The 20,328-nt window shown below is 45.1% G+C and overlaps 1 protein-coding gene across 13 annotated transcripts in view; it reads right to left on the reverse strand.

Moving 5' to 3' along the window:
• Positions 1–48: 48 nt before the first annotated feature.
• fgd4a (FYVE, RhoGEF and PH domain containing 4a) overlaps positions 49–20,328 on the reverse strand; it is a 39,181-nt gene continuing 18,901 nt past the window's right edge. For 6 of the 13 annotated variants that reach the window (XM_076992368.1, XM_076992364.1, XM_076992367.1 and 3 more), the window contains 16 exons: positions 14,530–14,667; positions 13,398–13,554; positions 10,478–10,805; positions 8,139–8,228; positions 7,873–8,018; positions 7,526–7,682; positions 7,064–7,202; positions 6,913–6,971; positions 6,604–6,750; positions 6,163–6,335; positions 5,997–6,027; positions 5,828–5,908; positions 5,559–5,684; positions 5,288–5,434; positions 4,451–4,591; positions 49–2,123 (listed from right to left, as the gene is read on the reverse strand). In XM_076992368.1, the coding sequence (XP_076848483.1) occupies positions 1,866–2,123; positions 4,451–4,591; positions 5,288–5,434; positions 5,559–5,684; positions 5,828–5,908; positions 5,997–6,027; positions 6,163–6,335; positions 6,604–6,750; positions 6,913–6,971; positions 7,064–7,202; positions 7,526–7,682; positions 7,873–8,018; positions 8,139–8,228; positions 10,478–10,805; positions 13,398–13,554; positions 14,530–14,667 (2,318 nt within the window). In that variant the 3' untranslated portion in view covers positions 49–1,865. Of the gene's footprint in view, positions 2,124–4,450; positions 4,592–5,287; positions 5,435–5,558; positions 5,685–5,827; positions 5,909–5,996; positions 6,028–6,162; positions 6,336–6,603; positions 6,751–6,912; positions 6,972–7,063; positions 7,203–7,525; positions 7,683–7,872; positions 8,019–8,138; positions 8,229–10,477; positions 10,806–12,839; positions 13,364–13,397; positions 13,555–14,529; positions 14,668–18,954; positions 19,056–19,548; positions 19,734–20,328 lie in introns of those variants that run through there. The other 7 variants (XM_076992370.1, XM_076992365.1, XM_076992371.1 and 4 more) reach the window with 6 other exon arrangements.

The following is a 20,328-nucleotide window of genomic DNA, read 5'->3' on the forward strand; positions in this document are numbered from 1 at the left end:
AAACTGACACAACATGTACATCAAAACCACAGAAAACACTGGCTCCTGTACTTTTACAAGGTACTTTATAGACGAGACTAAAGTGCAGTTCTGATTTGGAAAAGGTGGGTATAAAATCACATCTCTCTGTGTAGGTGTAGATAAGTGTATGTAGCTGTTAAACTCTGACCAGACTAGACTACATTCAGACAGCACCAATCTGCCTCACCAGGGCCAAAGGTTTCTTGAACCAATGCTATAAAGTGGGAACTGGGCCCGCAAGCACAGGACTGCATGGTTCTACACTAGTGGTGTTGTGTTTAGATGACCAAGGACACTAAACAGCAACACACACATTGTAACTGGAGATTTCATAGTCAATATATGCAAATAGTTGTAGGATATGTCTTATAATTTCATGAATGTGACTGTCATAGGCACATTATACTCTATAAAATGCTGACCTTTTCTGATATTTAAGTATCAGAATAACATGAGGCATGACACAGCGGAGAAACAGGTTACAAGATGGTGGAGATAATGACTATAGCTCTGATTGGAAGCAGAATATCAAACTTAATGTCAGATAAATGTCACATATTTGATGGAGGCAAAAATGGTATGAAATTGTTTTTGTTGTGCTACTATTCTTCAAAATCATGCACATCTTTTATAAATTACTCTTTAAATAAAATTAATTACAGTATTTCATAAAACATTTACAGGTCTCATAGGCATATTTGATTGTGCTGTTCGCACAGAAAGTCTCTTAAGACACTCATCAGTCACCAATCCCTCTTTTCACTGTTCAGCAAGTCGGACATAAACACGCAATGATAATAGACAAAAATGGAAACACATGGTGCTCATGAATAATGAACAGGTAAATGTCTACAAGGATGGACGTAGGCCTAAATGAAACATCATACATTTCTGTGTTCTTAAACCGAAAGCTATCTTGACTAGAAATTAAGCATTACAAACGTCCCATCTAGAGTAAAAACACAGGGCCTTTCAGGTGTGATTTGCCCAAGTTTGTATAGTAAGGTATCAGTCCAGCTTACATCCAACGTGATGGATTCATGTACTCGTGTGGGTAGCTCACACAATGGTTTTAGTCAGCGCAGCTGCACCGACCCAGAGAGCGGTTTCTGCAGTGACGGGCTGGGATGGAATTCCAGAGAGTGACCAGATGACATCACGACTCTGGTTGGCAGGTACGGGGACATGAAGTGGTGTGACCTGCTGCTGCAGTCTGATCTCAGATTTGTCGTCAGCGTTGGAGATGTTCCCCTCGCCATAAGAGTGAGTCATGGTATTAACTAACAGCCATGCACACAAATGGACTGACGGCCCTTATGTAGCTGCAACATAATCCAGAGTGTCAGAGACATGATCCCGTGCTCTTCCAAAAGCAGGGCTTGGATTAAAGTGAACTGGCGTGGCTGGGATCAGGTGTGGGAATGTTATGGTCGTGTGCTCATCCGTATGAGGCCCTGGCAAAGAGCTTGTGGACACCAGTGAAGGTTCAAAGCACTTGTGTGTGCGCCATCGCTTTGGATCCCAATGTTTCAGACCCACTTCACAGGGAACGCCTCATGCTTCTTGCCCCCAAAGCTTTTTAAAATCCAGCTTGCAGGTGCAGTACTCCATGCTGGCAGCAGATGGCGATCATGTTCCGCATGCAAGTGACTTGAGTAGTAGCATTTTATTATAATTCAGCACGTCCAGGCTCCTTTGCTTCAGAATGGCTGAAAGACCTTCATAGTCATATATGTGAGTTATGTTCAGGGGGCTTGACAGCTGTCCGGCCTGCTGACTGCGGTTCTTTCTCTCTCTGTTTGAGGCCTGCTGCACTCGCAACAGATTCAGCCGACGTTCTCGTCTCACATGCTCTCTGTGCTCGGCTCCTGACTGCTCTCCAGCACGGTGGCGTCGCCAGGGGGCGGGGCCTCTGGCACCTCGCCGGTCACGGCCAAGCGGACGACACGTAGCCAGCGCTGCTTCAGCTCCTCGGTCTCCGCTGCGAAACTGTGCACGGACTTCGACTGGGACAGCCGGAAAATGGCCGGAGGATCCGTGGGCCGGGCAGCGTCGTCTACCAAGTAGCCCAGCAGAGGAATGGTGCACTGGGCCTTAACGTCCTGCACAGACAGGAGCATACACGCACGCACACACACACACGCACATGAGTGCTGGCCCCACTTCACAATCCGGCTGAAACCTTGAATATACGTGCAGTATGTAAACCAACTCTGTTAGAAATCTCACAGTGACAGATGTGAACAGCCGTAAGTTCAGTTTATTAAGAGCAGTAATATAAAGACGCTGTAGAAAGTGCTTCAATTACATTACAAAGTTTTGACTGATTGAAAGAACAAAAGAAGATTAAGTTCCCTGAATGTTATGAAACCAGTCATAATTTCTCAAACCTGTGACACAACTGTTGCACATGTGACCAAATGGTTGCACATGTTACCAAGTTGTTGCATATATGTTTTCAGCACATATTACATATTACAGTATTTTGCAGCTGCTAAGACCCTAAAAGTGGTAATTATAACACAATTTTGGAAACCACTAACCCATGTGGCCTATTTACTGACCTGGTGCACTAAACCTAAAGTGCATTCTCTGCCTTACACATTTCCTAAATTCTAAAACACACTTTTTGCAAAACATTAAACACAGTTATTTACATAAGACACAACATTTAAAACTGAAAACCACATGTTTGGAAAACACTGCCACATACTACACACACCTACCAAAATCCAAACCCTGTGAGGAGCAACTATAACTATAAGATCAGAGCCACTCTGGTTGACCATGTGGTCAACCATGCGTTGGGTTTTCTGGAGGCAAAGGGTCCAACCTAATCTGTGCTGCTACACTGTAGCATCATCCAGACATTTCAAAATGAGAACAGATAAGCAGACCTGTCCTCTATACACACTACATCATGTTTTGCACTACTAGACTACCCCTTGCTGGGGGACGAAGACAGCTGTCCACCTCAAAACAGAAAGAGACCATCGTCAATATGATCAGAGCAAACAATAGCGTACGTTTCTGACAACTAAAACAGGACATCATTACTGACAACGTCACCATCAGCAACATCAATTCAGTGAGCCTATTCGCAGACCTTTACAGCAGACTATTCACTGAACACTCAAAAAAACACACAGTGGTAGTGTTTCCCATCCGTCACATCAGTGTGTAGTTGTCATATAGGAAATGCTGTTCATCTGATATTTTAATGCAATAATATGGTTTTGGCAAGAGTTGCAAGAGTTTTGTTTGCAATGTTAGCTTTTTCAAAAAATGTGTGATGTTTTGCGTGTTGTGTGTGTTTTCGCTGCTGTGTGTTAAGTTGTGACAAAAGGAGACATTCTTTCAGAAACTGGGTCTTAGCAACTGCACAAAACTGTAAGTTATGATATACGGCATGTCAGTCCAAGTCACACGTTATACCGAGTATATGTTATGGTGGTGCACATACATGAGGAATGTCATATCTGTAAATGTAAATCTTTAAGTGATATGTGAATATGCGTTATGCTGTGGCATGTGTGTGGCAGATGATGCATGTGAAAAGTGTAGGGACAAGAGCTTTGTGGGACATCAGCTGAGAGAAACCTGATGGCTACTGCATCTGTGGTTACTGTCCTGACTCATTCTAAAATGATTAACCACCCCAGTGCTAAAATGACCAGAGAAGGATGTTGAGTCATGAATGGTACAACTGTAATCTGAGAGATTGGGTCACGGTTGCTAATGTGCTAGGTCACATTATATCTTTTGGCAGACCAATCGCTACTGACCGCTACTATGAGCGCAGAGAAGGCACTGGTGCACGTGGCAGCTGCTCAAGGGCATCCACGCATGATGTTCAGGGCCCTGGTCTCTGGAGCTCTGGAGCTACATTCATATTGATGTTAGCAGCTGGTGCCTTCAATCTTAACAGTGTTGTGCATGGCCAGTGATTCTGCTGTACCTCCTGAACACTTAACTGAACACTCAACAGAAATCCAAGGAAACAGAAACACTGGATCTCCTGGGGGGGAACACACCATGATAAACTCCTCTTCTGTATCAGTATTCTGGACCATTGCGATATAGGCCAGACTAGAATTCATCACTCCTGATCCATTTGACTGGATAACTAAATGGCTTAGTAAATGGAGTGCTGTGTTCTCTATTCAAAGTTTTTATTGTGATTTGACATCCTGTTATATCCAACATGTTTTCACTTCACAGCAGAGTGATACAAACATACACAAGCCCAAGTCCCGCCCACAAGCCCAGAGCCCACCCACAAGCCCATAACTCCGCCCATGAGCCCTTGACCCACCCTCGAACCCAGGTCCCGCCCACCGTCTCCTGCTGTTTATTAGGTGTTTAGTGATGAGGACACCTATGCGCGTGAGGTATGTTATGATGTATGGGACAGATGTGATCCACTCACCTGTGGAGCTCCGTACAGGTAGAGCACTAAAGCCTCCTTCTGGGGAATGACACACCAGACCTTCTGCCAGGGCTTGTTCTTCTCACAGTACTGCAGGAAGCCACACATTATGCTACTACCTGAGAACTGTGCTGCTTCAATCTGTCCGGGTGAGAGAGGGAGAGCAAGTGGGGCAAGAGAAGAGAGTGAGAGAGTGTGAGAGAGTGAGAGAGGGAGAGAGTGAGAGAGAGTTGGATAAAATGAACATCACTGTGAACCTGGAAGAAATGTAAGGCACCTTCACTGACACAGTTCCGCCCAAGATAACACACAAGGTCACAAAAGCTGAAAGGAGGGGCTCAAAGGTGAGTAAGTTCAGACCTAAATCACATCCATTAACACTTTAAAGGTGAGAGCAATGCTGTTTGTCTTTAGTCTCTAATCTGTACCAACTCAGGAATGGGTCTGATAATCCCACCCTTGTCCCATCTAGAATGGGTCTGATAATCCCACCCCTGTCCCATCTAGAATGGGTCTGATAATCCCACCCTTGTCCCATCTAGAATGGGTCTGATAATCCCACCCCTGTCCCATCTAGAATGCCAGTGTGACAGAGCTCTGCGCCAGGCTCCCAGCTGACCTGAGCTCAGCTCACACCCATGTGCGATGAAGCTTTCTGTGTGCATGCCACTTCTTAAAACGCACAATACAACACTTTTACATCTTGTGCTCTTCTTATCGAATAGTGTTTTTAGGGTGTGACTACTGGTCATCAGGTGAATCACCCCTTCATATTCCGTAATGTGTCAGGCTGCTCACGGGCAGCAGCGTGTGATCGGGCCCGGCGCTTCTTCTCACCTCCAGAATCCCTTTCTTCTTGCCTTCCTTCTCCTCGCTGTCCGCATGGCCGGTTAGGACCGAGTAGCAGTCACGACACACCTTGTTAATCTTGTTGCCATCGTATTCCAGCGCAGCCTTGTTGTCCGAGCACTTCCAGCAAACCACCTTGGGGAGGAACATTAGGAAGACCCTGATAGCACCTGCTTCATATGGCAGAGCGTTCTGCGTGGACTAGCGGGTAGGGAGAGGGTCAGTGCCCAGACGGCGGGACGGGGAGAGTGTGACTTACATAGCCGCACGCGCGGCAGTGGTGTCTCCTTCGCGTCAGGGCATTGAAAGGCTCTCTGCACTTCATGCACATGGTCACCTCATTGTCCCGAATCCAGCGGGGAGCTCGTTTCCCCAGCTCGGATATCTGAGAGTCGATCATGCTCGCATTTTAGAAACCAACCATGAAAAAGGAACTTCGAACCGAATTCTAGTATTCTAATATTGAACCTTAACTAATGTGTGAAATGACAGGTTTTCACATTAACCTTCAGGACTAGCACTACTCACCGATACTTCCTCCAGTTCCTTAGATGCTGTTTTAAACGTCTCGTTCTTTTGGAGAAAGACCTCAATTGTTTCCTGGAATGCCTACAAGGCACAGAGAACCGTTGTCAGACCAATTTGCGTGTGACGTGCGAGAAGCTGAAAGCGTCACCCAGTTCGGTCGTACTCTTACCTTTATCCAGCCCTCCTTGTCTTGCTCGGAGCTGAACACAAGCAAAGGAAATATGTTGGGGTGAGTTCAAACAAACTGCGGCGTTTTCTTGACAGCTGCAAGCATGACCCAGCAGTCTTGTGGGTTGGCGTCTGCGTTTGAATCACGACCGATGTGAGCCTCTCACCTGGCCTGCAGCTCCAGTGTGCGCTCCTTGCCGGACACCTGGAAGGTGTGTGGGTAGTCGTCGTTGAACGTCTCCGTCACCTTCAGGCCGTCGATTCCTATCCGTGTACGCAAAGTGAACTTCTGTCCAACAAGACTGAACTTGGGTACACAATACAGCAGCATGTTGTTGAACTGTGGAGAGATTTAACCAACATGACCAATGGGAAAGAATCACATACTAACAGAGACATTTAGCATAGAAACAAACATATATACTTTATAAAGTATCAGATTTCAAGACTAATATAACCTAGATAACTAAGTCAGATCAAAACCTAATTAACATAGATAGCCTAACTAACAGCCTAAATAACACAGATAACATTATATATGTGACGAGTATGATTCTTAAATGTGGCAAACAGCAGAATCGAAACCAACACTAGTCACTTGATCTCACCAGGAAGAGATATCTGTCCATGGCCGACGTGTTCCTGGCGGCCAGTTTGAGAATGTGGCCCTCTTTAATGAACTCGTTGGAGGCGTTCACAATGTCCTCCTCCTCCCCCAGCATCTCGTAGATTTCCAGCAATTTCTTCAAGTTGTCCTGGGAGGAATGACACAAATCACAATGGCGTTCATTCAGGGTCTCTTCCATCCGAACTAAACAGATGTAAACACATAAAGGTCAGTCTGTAGAGAGGCAGGAGGGAGTGAACATGTTCTGACTAAGAGAGAAGAAGCAAGGATGAAAAGTATTTGCACTTACATTTTTGCGAATTGCCGTGTTGGAATGGGTGGCTGCTGTAGCAATAATCTCCAAGGACTCTAAAAGGAAATGATTACATATGACATATAGTCACTAGCATCTTTATTTATTAATTTTTGCCAGGACGTGTTTCAAAGTGTCATAGACTCACTCTCCGCATCCCTGTGGTCCATGTGTTCCTGAGGAAGCTTCTTCAGGTAGTCTTTGAGGAGCATCTCATATCTAGGCACTCTCTGGACCGGCTCCAACATGTGGTGCTGTAGAGTGAGACTCCCACAAACTTCCTGCTTCTGAACCCAGCACACACAGAAGAAAACCATGAAGACCAGAGATCAGGAGCCCAGGTGTTCTAGGTGTTTAACCATGAACACCACACCACCAGCAGCTCCAGCAGTCCAGTGGTGAAAACCGTGAACACCAGATACTGCATACAACTGTAGTTCTTAAGTGGTTTCTAGTAAAGGGTAGTGTTTAGCTTGTGACTCAACACTTATGACACTTATATGACACTTATATTTCCAGCCATTCACTGAAATCACACTGGAATTTTAATAGTCACATCATAAGTACCTTGAAAAAAGTTTAGAATCCAGTAGTTCAGTATTAAACAAACCTGGATTTCCTGTATGATGGCTTTAAACTGAGGCGAGCGATCCGTCCAGAGTTTTAGCAGCTCCATGGCGTGATCAAAGTTCCTCACGTACTCTGCGTACATCTTCAGGAAAGGCGTGAGCTTCTGAAGGATGTCCCCGATGCGAGGTGTGGACTGCCTGTGAAAGGGATATCAACATATCAGCATATCAACTAATACACCACAAGAGGTCCAACCCCCTAGAAGCACAGCATATCCAACACCGACTGTGTTTGGCTTCATACGTTATCTTGAGACAGGTGGCCGTTCCAGTGAGCTGAAGAGAAATGCTCATTTCGTTCATAGTTGAGCGAGGCCGGATCTCTTACCATTCCCCCATGCGTTTTTCCAGGTCTGGCAGGAGGAACTGGCTGTGGAAGGCATTGATGGAGGAGATATTGGAGAAGATGTTCTTCACTACATCCACTGGGAATGTTCCTTTCCCTGCCTCCTCCATCAACTTTGCGAGGAACACCTACACAGCAGGGTTAGGAGAAGAATGTTTGTGTTTGTCAGATTGTCCAAGTCTAAAGCTGAAACTGAAACTAGCACTAAACACACAGATAAAGGTTAAAACATGTACACAAGCACTTACCTGGTCTAATAAGTTGAGTCTTGCCACATAAGCCTTCTCTGTCTGCAAAAGCTCACTGGCAATCTTATAAAGCTTCTGTTCATTGGTCTCCTAAACAGAGAAAGAAATCATCTTAGAATCCTTGTCCATAGGATAGACCCAGTGGACATATACTGTTTAATTTTCCCTGAAATATGAATAAATGTCTAATGAATCATAAAATCAAAATCCATTTAAAATGCAGTCCCTCACTGGCTGAATCCTGTGGGAACTGTACATACACCAGCTATCATCAGCTAATTATCATGAGCTCAACTAGGAGAGTTAACACAGGAAAAACCATAAAGTGTGAAGTGCAGGCACTTCCAGAGCTGGAGGAGTGGAACTACTCTGAGCTGCATTCTAGCTCTCCATCCTTCCTGGACATGGAGAACTGTTGTGAATGGTCTGGGAAGGTACGGCCATCCTAGCTGTGTGAGAAACGGGATTCAGTATCCAAAGGTCAAAGGAAGTCTGTCCACGCCCTCAACTGAACACACACCCAGTTACAGACCTTCTGTACTTTACACCAGCCCTGCCCTCAACATGTTCACACACACACACACACACACACACACACACACACTCACTCACTCACTCACTCACTCACTCACTCACTCACTCACTCACTCACTCACACACACACACAAACTCACTCACACACTCACACACTCACACACTCACACACTCACACACTCACACACTCACACACTCACACACTCACACACTCACACACAGCCATTGTGCTGGCAGAGGCTTGCGCAGGGAACTTCCTGGTGTAGAGAGACAAAGCACAATGCTGCTGTTAGTGTCAGCACTGTAAGAAGCCAAATCTCAAACCCAGGCAAAGGGCACAACTTTTAGCCTTTCTCCTACACACCAAACAGCTTGTACGTACACACTCTCTCTCTCTGACACACACACAGCTGAACCTTTAAAACTGCCTATCTAGCTTTTGGCATTTGGGTGATTTATTGTGGCATTATCATTGAAAGCGCATACACGGATGCATACATGAGGCACAGAGGAGCCAGAGCTAGCAGGAAATAAGAGGGGAAATGTCTTCTCTACACAGGAGAGACTGGTGATAGAGAGAGAGGGGGAGGAGTGAACGAGAGGAGAGAGAAAGGAAACATATTAGAGGATAGAGGAGAGAGGGTGAGGGAGAGGAGGAGAGAAAGAGAAGAGAGAGAAAGAGGAGAGAAAGGACAGAAGAGAGAAAGAGAATAGAGAGAGAGAGAGAGAGAGAGAGAGAGAGAGAGAGAGAGAGAGAGAGGCAGTGCAGGCGACTGTATTACTGAGTGAAGCTACACAGCACCCTGGTGCAATGGCCACTCCTGCCTCCATCTCATCTCAAGAATGTTTTTAAAGCAGAAGGCAGAAAGGGTCCGTCCCCCTGACCTTTATATGTACACCAATGTGATGTACACAGTACAGTCCTGCTAATTCTTTAATTATTTATTTAATTATATTTTTAGCAATGGCCAAGCACAACAGGAACTAAGTGTTCATACAGCAGCCGTACAGCTGGGCTCTAGGACGTCAGGCTCAGTCTCTACTCCAGCACAGAGATGAGCTGCAATCATGTTACATTAATAGCTCCTCCTCCTCTTGTCCTCAAAGTGACAAGACAATTTTGATGCTGAAAATGTGTGTACACATTACCAGTTAATCTATTCTGTTCTGAAATCAAACACATCATTTAGTTTCTGTGAAAATGTTAGTCGACTGCTTGCAAGACAGGCATATATGCTACAGTGCCTGTCTGACTGCACTGCTAAGATGTCCAGGTTGTGTACAGTAATCCAACCTCTCCACATCCTTCCAGTGCATGTCCATTGTTCACAAATAATACGACATGCTCCTCTAAAGGGAGAAGATGACTTGGGGTTTCTGACTGTGGCGCTAAAGTTAGCACCAGCTTGGCAGCTCTAGGGAGAGCTCAAGGCATCAACGGCACGAGGTGTCAAATAGCAGAGTTCCTCACCACAGTGCTACGACTGAAACCTACACGCAGCCCAGCAACTATAGCCAACAAATGATCTCCCCTGTCTTCCCCATCTCTCCCTCTCCCTCTCTATCACTCACTCACTCACTCACTCACTCACTCACTCACTCACTCACTATCACTTACTCACACACTAACACACTCTAAAAATATAAAAGGTTTGATTTGTGCAACCTAAAAAAGAGGAAGTCGCCACAGTGAAACTGAGAAATGCCTTGTGCATGCATGTTTCATCACACACACACACACACACACACACACACACACACACACACACACACACACACACACACACACACACACACACACACACCTTGTGTTCCATGCCCATGTCTTCCTTGCGGGTTTCATTTTCTGTGTCCTCCTGCTCTGCCGTATCGGGGCGAGAGGCAGACAGGTCTGGTTTCCCATCCACCGCCGAGTCCTCTGCGTCTCCGTTGAGCAGTGGCTGCTGGCCGTCCGGAGCAGCGTCTCTGTCCATCCGGGCTAGCACGCCGTTGGCCGAGGGCCTGCGCACATGGCTGCTGCTGTCCAGCGGCTTATCACAGGACTCGAGCGGCCTCACAACGCTCTTGTGCACAGGAGCGCCCTTGATAGGTTTGTGCTTGAGAGGAGAGCCCTCCCGCTTGCTCTCTGAGAGGCTGTCAGAGAGAGAGAGAGAGAGAGAGAGAGAGAGAGAGAGAGAGAGAGAGAGAGAGAGAGAGAGAGAGAGAGAGAGAGAGAGAGAGAGAGAGAGAGAGAGAGAAAGAGAGAGAGAAAGGATAAGGCAGTTCAGACTAGAGGTAGGTCAGTTTCTTTTAGCCAATCAGCAAAAAGCTGATTTTCTGTGAGCAGCAAACAGTTCCTCTCTGCCTGGAGAATGAGAACCAGTGAGAGCACGTGTGAAAATGTGAGTGTGTGAGAGTTAAAAATACACCGCTGTAGATGCACAAACTTCCTTTATCGCGTGGGGCAGCAGTGTAGGTTTGTGTGTGCGCGCGTGTGTGTGCGCGCGCGTGTGTGTGTGTGTGTGTGTGTGTGTGTGTGTGTGTGTGTGTGCGCGCGAGCACGTTCGGGTGCATGTGTGTTTGTGGAGGATGTGGGAGCAGGTGGGTCAGGGGAGAGCTGGAGAAAGACAGGGGAGGAGGAGGATGGGAGGAACTGTTAGAGGAAGAGAGGACAGGCACAGCTGCCCCACGTCCCAGAAGACACTCCACTGCCCTACTTCATACCAGCACACACACACACACACACACACACACATGAAAGATTCTGCCTAATGCACAGAAGCAGCACCAAGAAGGATCTCAGCAGCAGAGACATCATGAGCAGGGATACAGGTGTGAATCAGGACATGGGAAGAGGTGATCTAACCTGTAGTCTGAACCAGACATGGAATTAGGACAAGCAGTGAAGGAAACATGGAATATACACACAAACACATCCAAGACAGACAGACACACAGACACACACAGACACACACACACACACACGCACACACACACACGCGCACACACACACACAGACACACTCACGCGCACACACACACACACACAGACACACACACACACACACACACACACACACACACACACACACACACACAGACACACTCACGCGCGCACACACACACACACACACACACACACACACACACACACACACACACACACATCCTGAAGGCCCTGCAGCTGTTTCCCAGTCTGCAGCCACCTGCTGCACATGCGAGACTGACTTTTCCTGCAGGGTGGGGGTAGGAAGATCTTGGGCACAGCCGGGGCAGGAGGTGATGCATTACTGACATTTCACAGGTCTCGTTTTCTATGATGGACAGTACATGACATTTATGATCAAATGAGAAATGAGAATAAGAGTAATATCAAAGTGATATTGTCTAGTTTTTTGTTTTTATTCTCTAGCCCATTTACTTGGACCCTAGTGCAGGCTTCCTGCCTATGCTGTTTTTTCCAAATGGTTACAATACAGGCTGAGATTGTAGAGCATGTTGGCTTTTAAGCTTATTAAGATATGTCTTAATACATTTAAGATGATTAAAATATACTTTATGTGTCCTATTACAACTCAAGAGGCTACTAACACAAAGTTGGACTCCTACACAGACTGTAAGAACATCATTAGATCTGCAAGACAAACAGGATGTACGTGTGTGTGTGTGTGTGTGTGTGTGTGTGTATTTATAGATCTGAGAGCCAGTAGGTGGTAGCTGAGTCCCTCAGACATTGTTAATGTGCCATGAGTCTAAAGCTATCTTTTCACAACATATCTGTGTCATTTTAGGAAATCTTTAAGATTACATGAAAATGAAGGTAGAGTATAGCTCAGCCACATTATTAACATTGTGTAGTGCAGTTAGTCGTTGAGATATACACACTATAACCGTTTCTGGAATATTCACACACAGTCAACATGACTTACATTCTGGTCAACTGAATGTAATATTAACTCTACGTTCTGACCTTGTACCACTGCTCTAAAAGCTATTTTTAAACTAAATCTAAATACACTACCACCTACTGGATGAAAAGCACCAACTTTCAGCTACTGAAAAGAGTGTTGACACTGAAACCTAGAGACCAGGAGGATCAAAAAAAGAACTTCAGAACAGAAGGCGGCATAAGATTTCACTCCAAACCCCTACTTGAAACAACTCGTAAAAGTGAGTTCCGCACCGTTACCTGTGTTTAGGTTTCCATCATTTAAACCTTCATAACTGTGCTTCAAGTTTCAGACTCAGGCCCTCAAGCTCCTCCGCTGGTCTGAAACCTCTTCCCTTCTGAACATTCATGTTGAGAAACTTTTGCAAGTGGTAGTCACTCGACTTCTCCATCGTGATACAGACGCACAGACGCCTTTCCTCTTACCCTACTGGCCCACTGTAGAACTTTACATACGTAATTACAACATTACTTAACGTTCAGCGGCTTGAAATTTTTTTTTTAAACACGTCAGTAGAAAATCCGGTAAGTGCCGAGTGATAATAACACTGTTCTGACAAGGCACTGCTGGTCAAAGGCAGAGCAAACACCAAATGCACAGCTACAGGATATATAGCTGCAGTCACCAAACACCGTGCATGTATAATGTATGTGAATCAGAGGATATTGTAGGATTATTAGGAAAGTGTAGGATTATTAGCCTAACGGCTCATAGCGCAAGGTGCTGACGCAAACATCATAGTTGGGCTCGTCCATGATTTTGTGACTTAAGTGTCTGAAACGCAGGAGGGCGTGTACCTGTTCTCCTCAAAGTGGTTAATGAGGTCCAACACTCTGCCCTTCGTGCTTCCCCCACCTCCTCCATCCTCCATCTTGGAGCTGAAGGGTGGAGTCTTGCCCAGCGATACACACAGCTCTGTCACCGGGCTCTGGAGGTGTTCTGGTTTAGGTGGCACTATGGTTGACCACCCCATCAAACACAGACATGCGCATCAGTACATAAAAAAAAAAAAACAAACAAAAAAATCCCACACTTTTATGGGAGGAGAACCTATTAAATTTGTTTAAATAAAAATGCAGTGGCGCTAAATGAGCAGGAGGTGGCAGTAGAATTTTACTACAAATAGTTGAAGCTGTGTGAGCTGATCACTGAGAGGAGTGTTCAGTCGTGCTCCACCTGAACCACCTGCTGTGGTGCCTCAGCCACAGTTTCACTGCATGAACCATCTAACACATTTCTCATCCATGCAGGCATCTCTCAATGGCCTGACCATGGATCCTGGCTTGCGGGCTACTTTTTAATTCACACTCCTTCAGAGTGTGTTGGTGAATGAGCTATGCGATTCTTTCCCAGCCGATCTCTCCAGAACAGTAACACACCCAACACCCTCAAGGTCACTCTCTCTCTGCTGAGTAGGAGAACCACGACAACAGTCAGCACTCTACAGCAGTGAGACCACAAAACAGTACTGACATTTTCAACCATTACTGTTTACAGCATAGAGCAGACTCGTGAATGTATATTCATTATTCCAGTATATGTGCTCTCTTGGGTACTGAGCTCTCATCAACTCACCAACCACTTTAGTTAGTTTGGACAACATTTCATACTTGATACAACATTTCTGACTTCTGGTCTTGTATAGCCAGTCTTGTACAGCCAAAGTTTTATCTGTGCAGTTTTTTTTCCCCTAAGCTTAAATGTTAAGTGTCTATTAAAACATATAATTATTACATACAAGGCAATTTTTATTTTTAAAATGTACTTTAAAAACATGTCATGTCAGATAATGGTCTAAATTTCCTTATCAGTAATCAACTGTAAGCTTAGCCATACTACATTACACGTGATGGAGTTCCCCCTGTATGTATGTGTATGTGTGTGTGTGTAAATGTGTATATCTGTGTATGTGTATATGTTTGTCTCAACCTTGTGGTTTGAGATGCTGTGGTAGGCAGCGGCCCGAACCTCTTCCATTTACTCCAGGAGAGCTCTGGCCTCTGGGCCTGCTGTCCTGACTCTGTCTCTCACTGGAACTGCCTCGTGCGCTGGGGCTCCTCTCAGGATCTGACCATCAGACAGACAGACAGACAGACAGACAGACAGACAGAGGGGGAGTGGATGATCCATGGGCTCGTGAGACATGAATGTGAGTATGCCAGTCACACTAAGAGTGAAATGGCCCAAAGAATGATGCATCTTCTAAGATACATAAAGTCATAAGATACTAAAATCATAAGAGGGGAGAAGAAAAAGGCGTGTGCTTCATGCTGTAGAAACTGATCTTCTCAACCTCGGCTTCCTTCATCAGTTACAGGGAAAAGCCCAGAAGAGGCTCTTTAACAAGAAAGCTCACGACACATCTGTGAGTCTTGAGACCATCTCAGCACAATTAACCTACTGTCCTTTAAAGGTGTGGTTACATTTCAGATGTACACATCCAGTGTGCTAGATCATTTAACCTGTTTAATAACCTGTTGGGCCTCCCCTGAGCGGCATGTCGTCACCTGGGCATGTGATCTACAACATGCTGGATGTTTTATGTAGGAATGCTGGGTTATTGGGGAACGCCCGTGATGGTCAGGATACCAACAGCGCTCTTCCATCTCCACCCACACGTGCTCTGGAGGGTTGATGTCTGGAGAGTTTTATTCTTATCCTCAAACCTAATTAAACTAGGGCAGTCATGGTCTGGTGATTAGTGAACTGGTCTTGTGACCGGAGGGTCGTGGGTTTGATTCCCTAGAAGCTGGGCTAGGGCTGCCCACTACTCTGGGCATGTGTGCACCACAGCCCCCTAGTACTCACTAGTGTGTGTGTGTGTGTGTTTGTGTGTTCTAACTGCACATGTGTAAATGTGGAGGACAAATATGTTGGGGTTCAAATGTTCAGTTGGGGTGAAAATCACAATTGACAAATATGGCAACTCAACTGAACATTGGTCTGCACGATTTGTAATATGCAATAGAAGTAGAATCTGCCTTTTTTCTGCGTCTTCCACAGACCTTAGGTGTTGTGGTAACTGTACGTGCTCTGTGAGTTACACCTCGTCCTGCTGTATGGCTTCCACCAAACAACATGTGACTGATGGACAGGTCCAGCAGTGTTGGAGCAAAGCGCTTTAGTTCTGTGTACTGTTCCATTCCTCATTTCCCTCCACATATATTCATATTCAAAAGTTTCACTATCTTTTTGACATCTTCCATAATAAATACGAGAAGTTGAGATGAGCATGTTTTTTTCTATTCTGATATCTGTTGTGCTCATCAGTAAAGACATTGAAACAGTCTCACTCAAGGCAAGTATCAGGTTAGTCATCATGTTCCTCTTTGGAAATGAAAGAATGGTCATCTCGTCAATCAACAGGCGTATGGACAAGACTGCAGCTCTTCTACGCAAACAAGGTTTACGGGTTTGTTGTTTTGTTTTTTTGTGTGTGTGAGGAGAAAATCTCTAATCTCTCTATCTCTAATCTCGATCACCCTGACTTTTGTCTTCAACTTTGTCTCTCTTTGGCCATGAGAAAACCTCAGACCTCTTTACCAAAAAAACAACCTAGCTCATGGAAAAAAAAGTCCCGGGAGTTTAAAGAATTACTGGAATGTGAATGGCGTTTATCTTTATAATCACAGGCCAGTGAGAGGCAAATAGCAAATAAATGGAAGGCTATTTTTACTGCTGCATAGAGACAAGAGGGGTTCACACAAGAAAGAACGCAGCTTTTCAAAAGGGAAGTACAATTGTCCCACGCGTCACTGCTAAAACAGGCACGGGACTTGACCCTACTGCAATACAGACCATTCTAATAGACAACTGCAATTAACTGAGGTCAGCTACCAGCCATTGATAAGTGCCAGTGTGAATGTGTGGTGGGGCGGGGCGGTGTAGCCTGCACATATGTAATAATAACACACTACACATTCAGCTCCCTAAACTATAAAGCCCCAACAGAGTGCTACAGAAAAGGACAGCCTGGGTCCTTTAAAAGAAAATGAGGCCATAGCAATGATGGGCCAGCACAAAGGGGACCTTTCTCTGCCCACATTCAGGCCTTTTTTGATATAATGTACAACTTGGTACCAGTAGGCTGTGGTTTTCATGTCTCACTATGAAAGATTTGAGGAGGGGCGTGTCAAAGCTTAGAGCTTCAGGCTTTAATGAACCAGAGAGGCTACAGCAGCTAACATGCCACCACACACTACAAAAGTAAACAACAGTATCTCCAACTTTTAGGTAGAACTAATGCATCTGTGTATCTGAACACAACCATCTGCTGAGACCTGGAGCCTAGCCTAATTCTATAACTGCCATTTGCATATACAACAGTGTGTTTACAGTAAAATGTTAGCGCTCAACTTTATGGAATGGTTACTCCACATCACAGATATACTTTCCCATACTATTTAGGAGCTCTTATGCAAGAACACACATGTTTATTATGCAACACGGTGTGAACTAGTGTTGGATGCAGAAGCGTCATCACCTTCTGGAGACAAAGGCATCTGTGATGAGCCCTACACATCAACCCAACATGGTTACACTTTCTCATAACAAACCACTACACTTCCTTCTGCTCACTTCCTCATGCATCTCTGCGTGTGAGCACTATAAAGTCTCCAGTAACAAGCCAAGCGATGCTGACCTCCTACTGCCTACATGGGGTGACAGAGATTCTATCTGTCTGTCTGAGCGGAGTGACTGAGATGATCTGTCTGAGCAGAGTGACTGAGATTCTATCTGTCTGTCTGAGCGGAGCGACTGAGACGATCCATCTGAGCAGAGTGACTGAGACAATCTGTCTGAGCAGAGTGACTGAGACAATCTGTCTGAGCAGAGTGACTGGGATTCTATCTGTCTGTCTGAGCGGAGCGACTGAGACGATCCATCTGAGCAGAGTGACTGAGACAATCTGTCTGAGCAGAGTGACTGAGATTCTATCTGTCTGTCTGAGCGGAGCGACTGAGACGATCCATCTGAGCAGAGTGACTGAGACAATCTGTCTGAGCAGAGTGACTGAGACAATCTGTCTGAGCAGAGTGACTGAGACAATCTGTCTGAGCAGAGTGACTGAGATTCTATCTGTCTGTCTGAGTGGAGTGACTGAGACGATCCATCTGAGCAGAGTGACTGAGACGATCCATCTGAGCAGAGTGACTGAGACAATCTGTCTGAGCAGAGTGACTGAGATTCTAACTGTCTGTCTGAGCGGAGCGACTTAGACGATCCATCTGAGCAGAGTGACTGAGACAATCTGTCTGAGCAGAGTGACTGAGACAATCTGTCTGAGCAGAATGACTGAGATTCTATCTGTCTGTCTGAGCGGAGCGACTGAGACGATCCGTCTGAGCGGAGCGACTGAGATGATCCGTCTGAGCGGAGCGACTGAGACGATCCGTCTGAGCGGAGTGACTGAGACGATCCGTCTGAGCGGAGTGACTGAGACGATCCGTCTGAGCGGAGTGACTGAGACGATCCGTCTGAGCGGAGTGATTGAGATTCTGTCAGCCTGACCAGAGTCAATGAGATTCTCTCTGTCCTTCTGAGTGGAGTGACTGAGATTTTTTTGGTCTGAACAGGCTGAGAGATTCTGTCCATCCATCTGAGCAGTCACTGAGGTTGTCAGAGTGGAATGGCAGAACTGTATGATCACTGAAACAAACCCTCCCAGGTGAGTCATGTGCCTAAAGGCAGACCACGGTCCTACAGACCAGCTACAAGGTTTCCATAGCAACCTGCCTGTATGAGATTGTGTGGATGAAACAGGAATTGCAGAGAGTCACAGACAACTGGTTTATTTCGGTCTATGCTGTGGTCCATTCACTATTGCTCATTTCCCAATGTTAAATGCACTACATGAAATAACATGATTGGCTAAAAGACCCGTCAGCACCAAATGTCAGTGTCCTGTGCTAGACATGGTTCTTGTATATTTTTCTGGCTTTCCAGACTGACTGTGAACAGAACAGCAACAACAAAAATATTAAAATCCTCATTCTCTGATTAACAAAGAGCAAAAATATCCATTGGCTTGAATTCACATTTTGCCCCCATGTTAAAAATGTCCTGCCATTAAAGCAAACCCGCATGGACCCGCAGCTGATCAGGACCCCACTGATATCATCCACGTATGGAGTTACGTTATGGAGCACGAGAGCACTGTCCTACGGCATCTGCTTTCCAACTTTGGACACCAACGTTGAGGATGTTTCCCAGCTCTCTGGGGTGCAGAGACGGAAGCTTTACTGCACCACTGTAACACAGTGTGACGATCCTCTCATCATCTAGCTATGAATGAAGAAGCAGAAACGCGTGGGACTCATTCCTATGACTTCCCATTTGCAGGCATGTACTTACAGTAGTTGAACATGCGGTGTGCTGCCTATGACCTTAGGAAACTCGAGCTTCGTCTTTTTTTGTTTTTGTGGGACAAATGAAAAACAAAAGCCCATTTATTTCTGTAAGAAGAGGAAATGATCTCAAACAGCAAGAAGAGATGTCAGATAAGGTTAAGGAATTTGGTTTGTAAGAAAAGAATTTTAGATAAGGCATAGTAGCTGATCACATGATGTGGACAGATGGTTCCATCCTTTATATCAGAACAGACACTGACCCATGTTCACCTGTGCTCATCTGAACTCACCTGTATTTACACCGAGTCAAACGCTTACACATAAATTTCATACAGTGCTTAAACTAGGTGGAAAAATACAGTGAAGCAAAACAGACAATAAAGTAATTAATGAGCTAAAAAAACATCGTTAATCCTGTAACCCCAACTGTAATGAAATCCCAGCAATAATGAGCATACCATTTACATGCAAAAGACATGGTAAGAATCTCTCAATTCAGCAATAAAGTACAGACAACAAAAAGACTACTGTAAAACTTCACACGGGAGACATCAAAAGCTGCTCAGTGACATGAAATCATAGATCAGGTTAAACTCACCTTGACGCTGTCACAAAATATATAATGTTCTAAGAATAACTGCAGAGTTGTCTTTCACACAGCCCTCACTGACCCTTACAAAACACACTCTGACAGAAACCAAACTGCATAAAATCCACAAGGAAATGACTCCTCCTTCTTTCTAGTGCACATCGGACCAGAGACGACTGTCTGTGACATCTGCTCTTTTAACTGCAGAACGTGAGAGATGTCAGGCAGGAGTTCAACTGGAATGAGGAACAAAAAACTGAAATCTCTAAGTATGTGGAGACTAAACTTGTGAGAGTGGCACACAATCATCACACTGATTGAAATCTCACAGTGGAATCCTCAAAGGGGGAACTAAGCCCAGGGCAGCTGGTCATCAAAGATGTCTAAAAATCAAATTAGAAAAAAAACCACAACAGATTTAAAGTGTGCAGAAACAGTCTAAATAGTCGGTTGAACTAACCTAGTGAAAATCGGGACATTAAATGATTTTTTTTTTCCTGGGACCGAAAATTAAAAAGAAGGACAGTCCCGGGAAAACCGGGACAGGTGGCAACCCTAACACACACACACAAACCAATATACGAAAAAGCTATTTTGACGTATAATTCAAATAGTTCAGCAAATTTCATACATTTTTCTGTAGATCGAATTTGCTTTCGTTTTAATACATGACCGAGACTTTGGGGTTTATTGCAACTTGGATTCCTTGATGTCAATTTCTGCACTGTTCGACACACCAACAAAACTCTCTAAACCCACACTATCCTGCTAATACTGCCAGGAAACCTC

The sequence above is a fragment of the Brachyhypopomus gauderio genome, chromosome 2, assembly GCF_052324685.1.
Source record: "Brachyhypopomus gauderio isolate BG-103 chromosome 2, BGAUD_0.2, whole genome shotgun sequence".
NCBI lineage: Eukaryota > Metazoa > Chordata > Actinopteri > Gymnotiformes > Hypopomidae > Brachyhypopomus > Brachyhypopomus gauderio.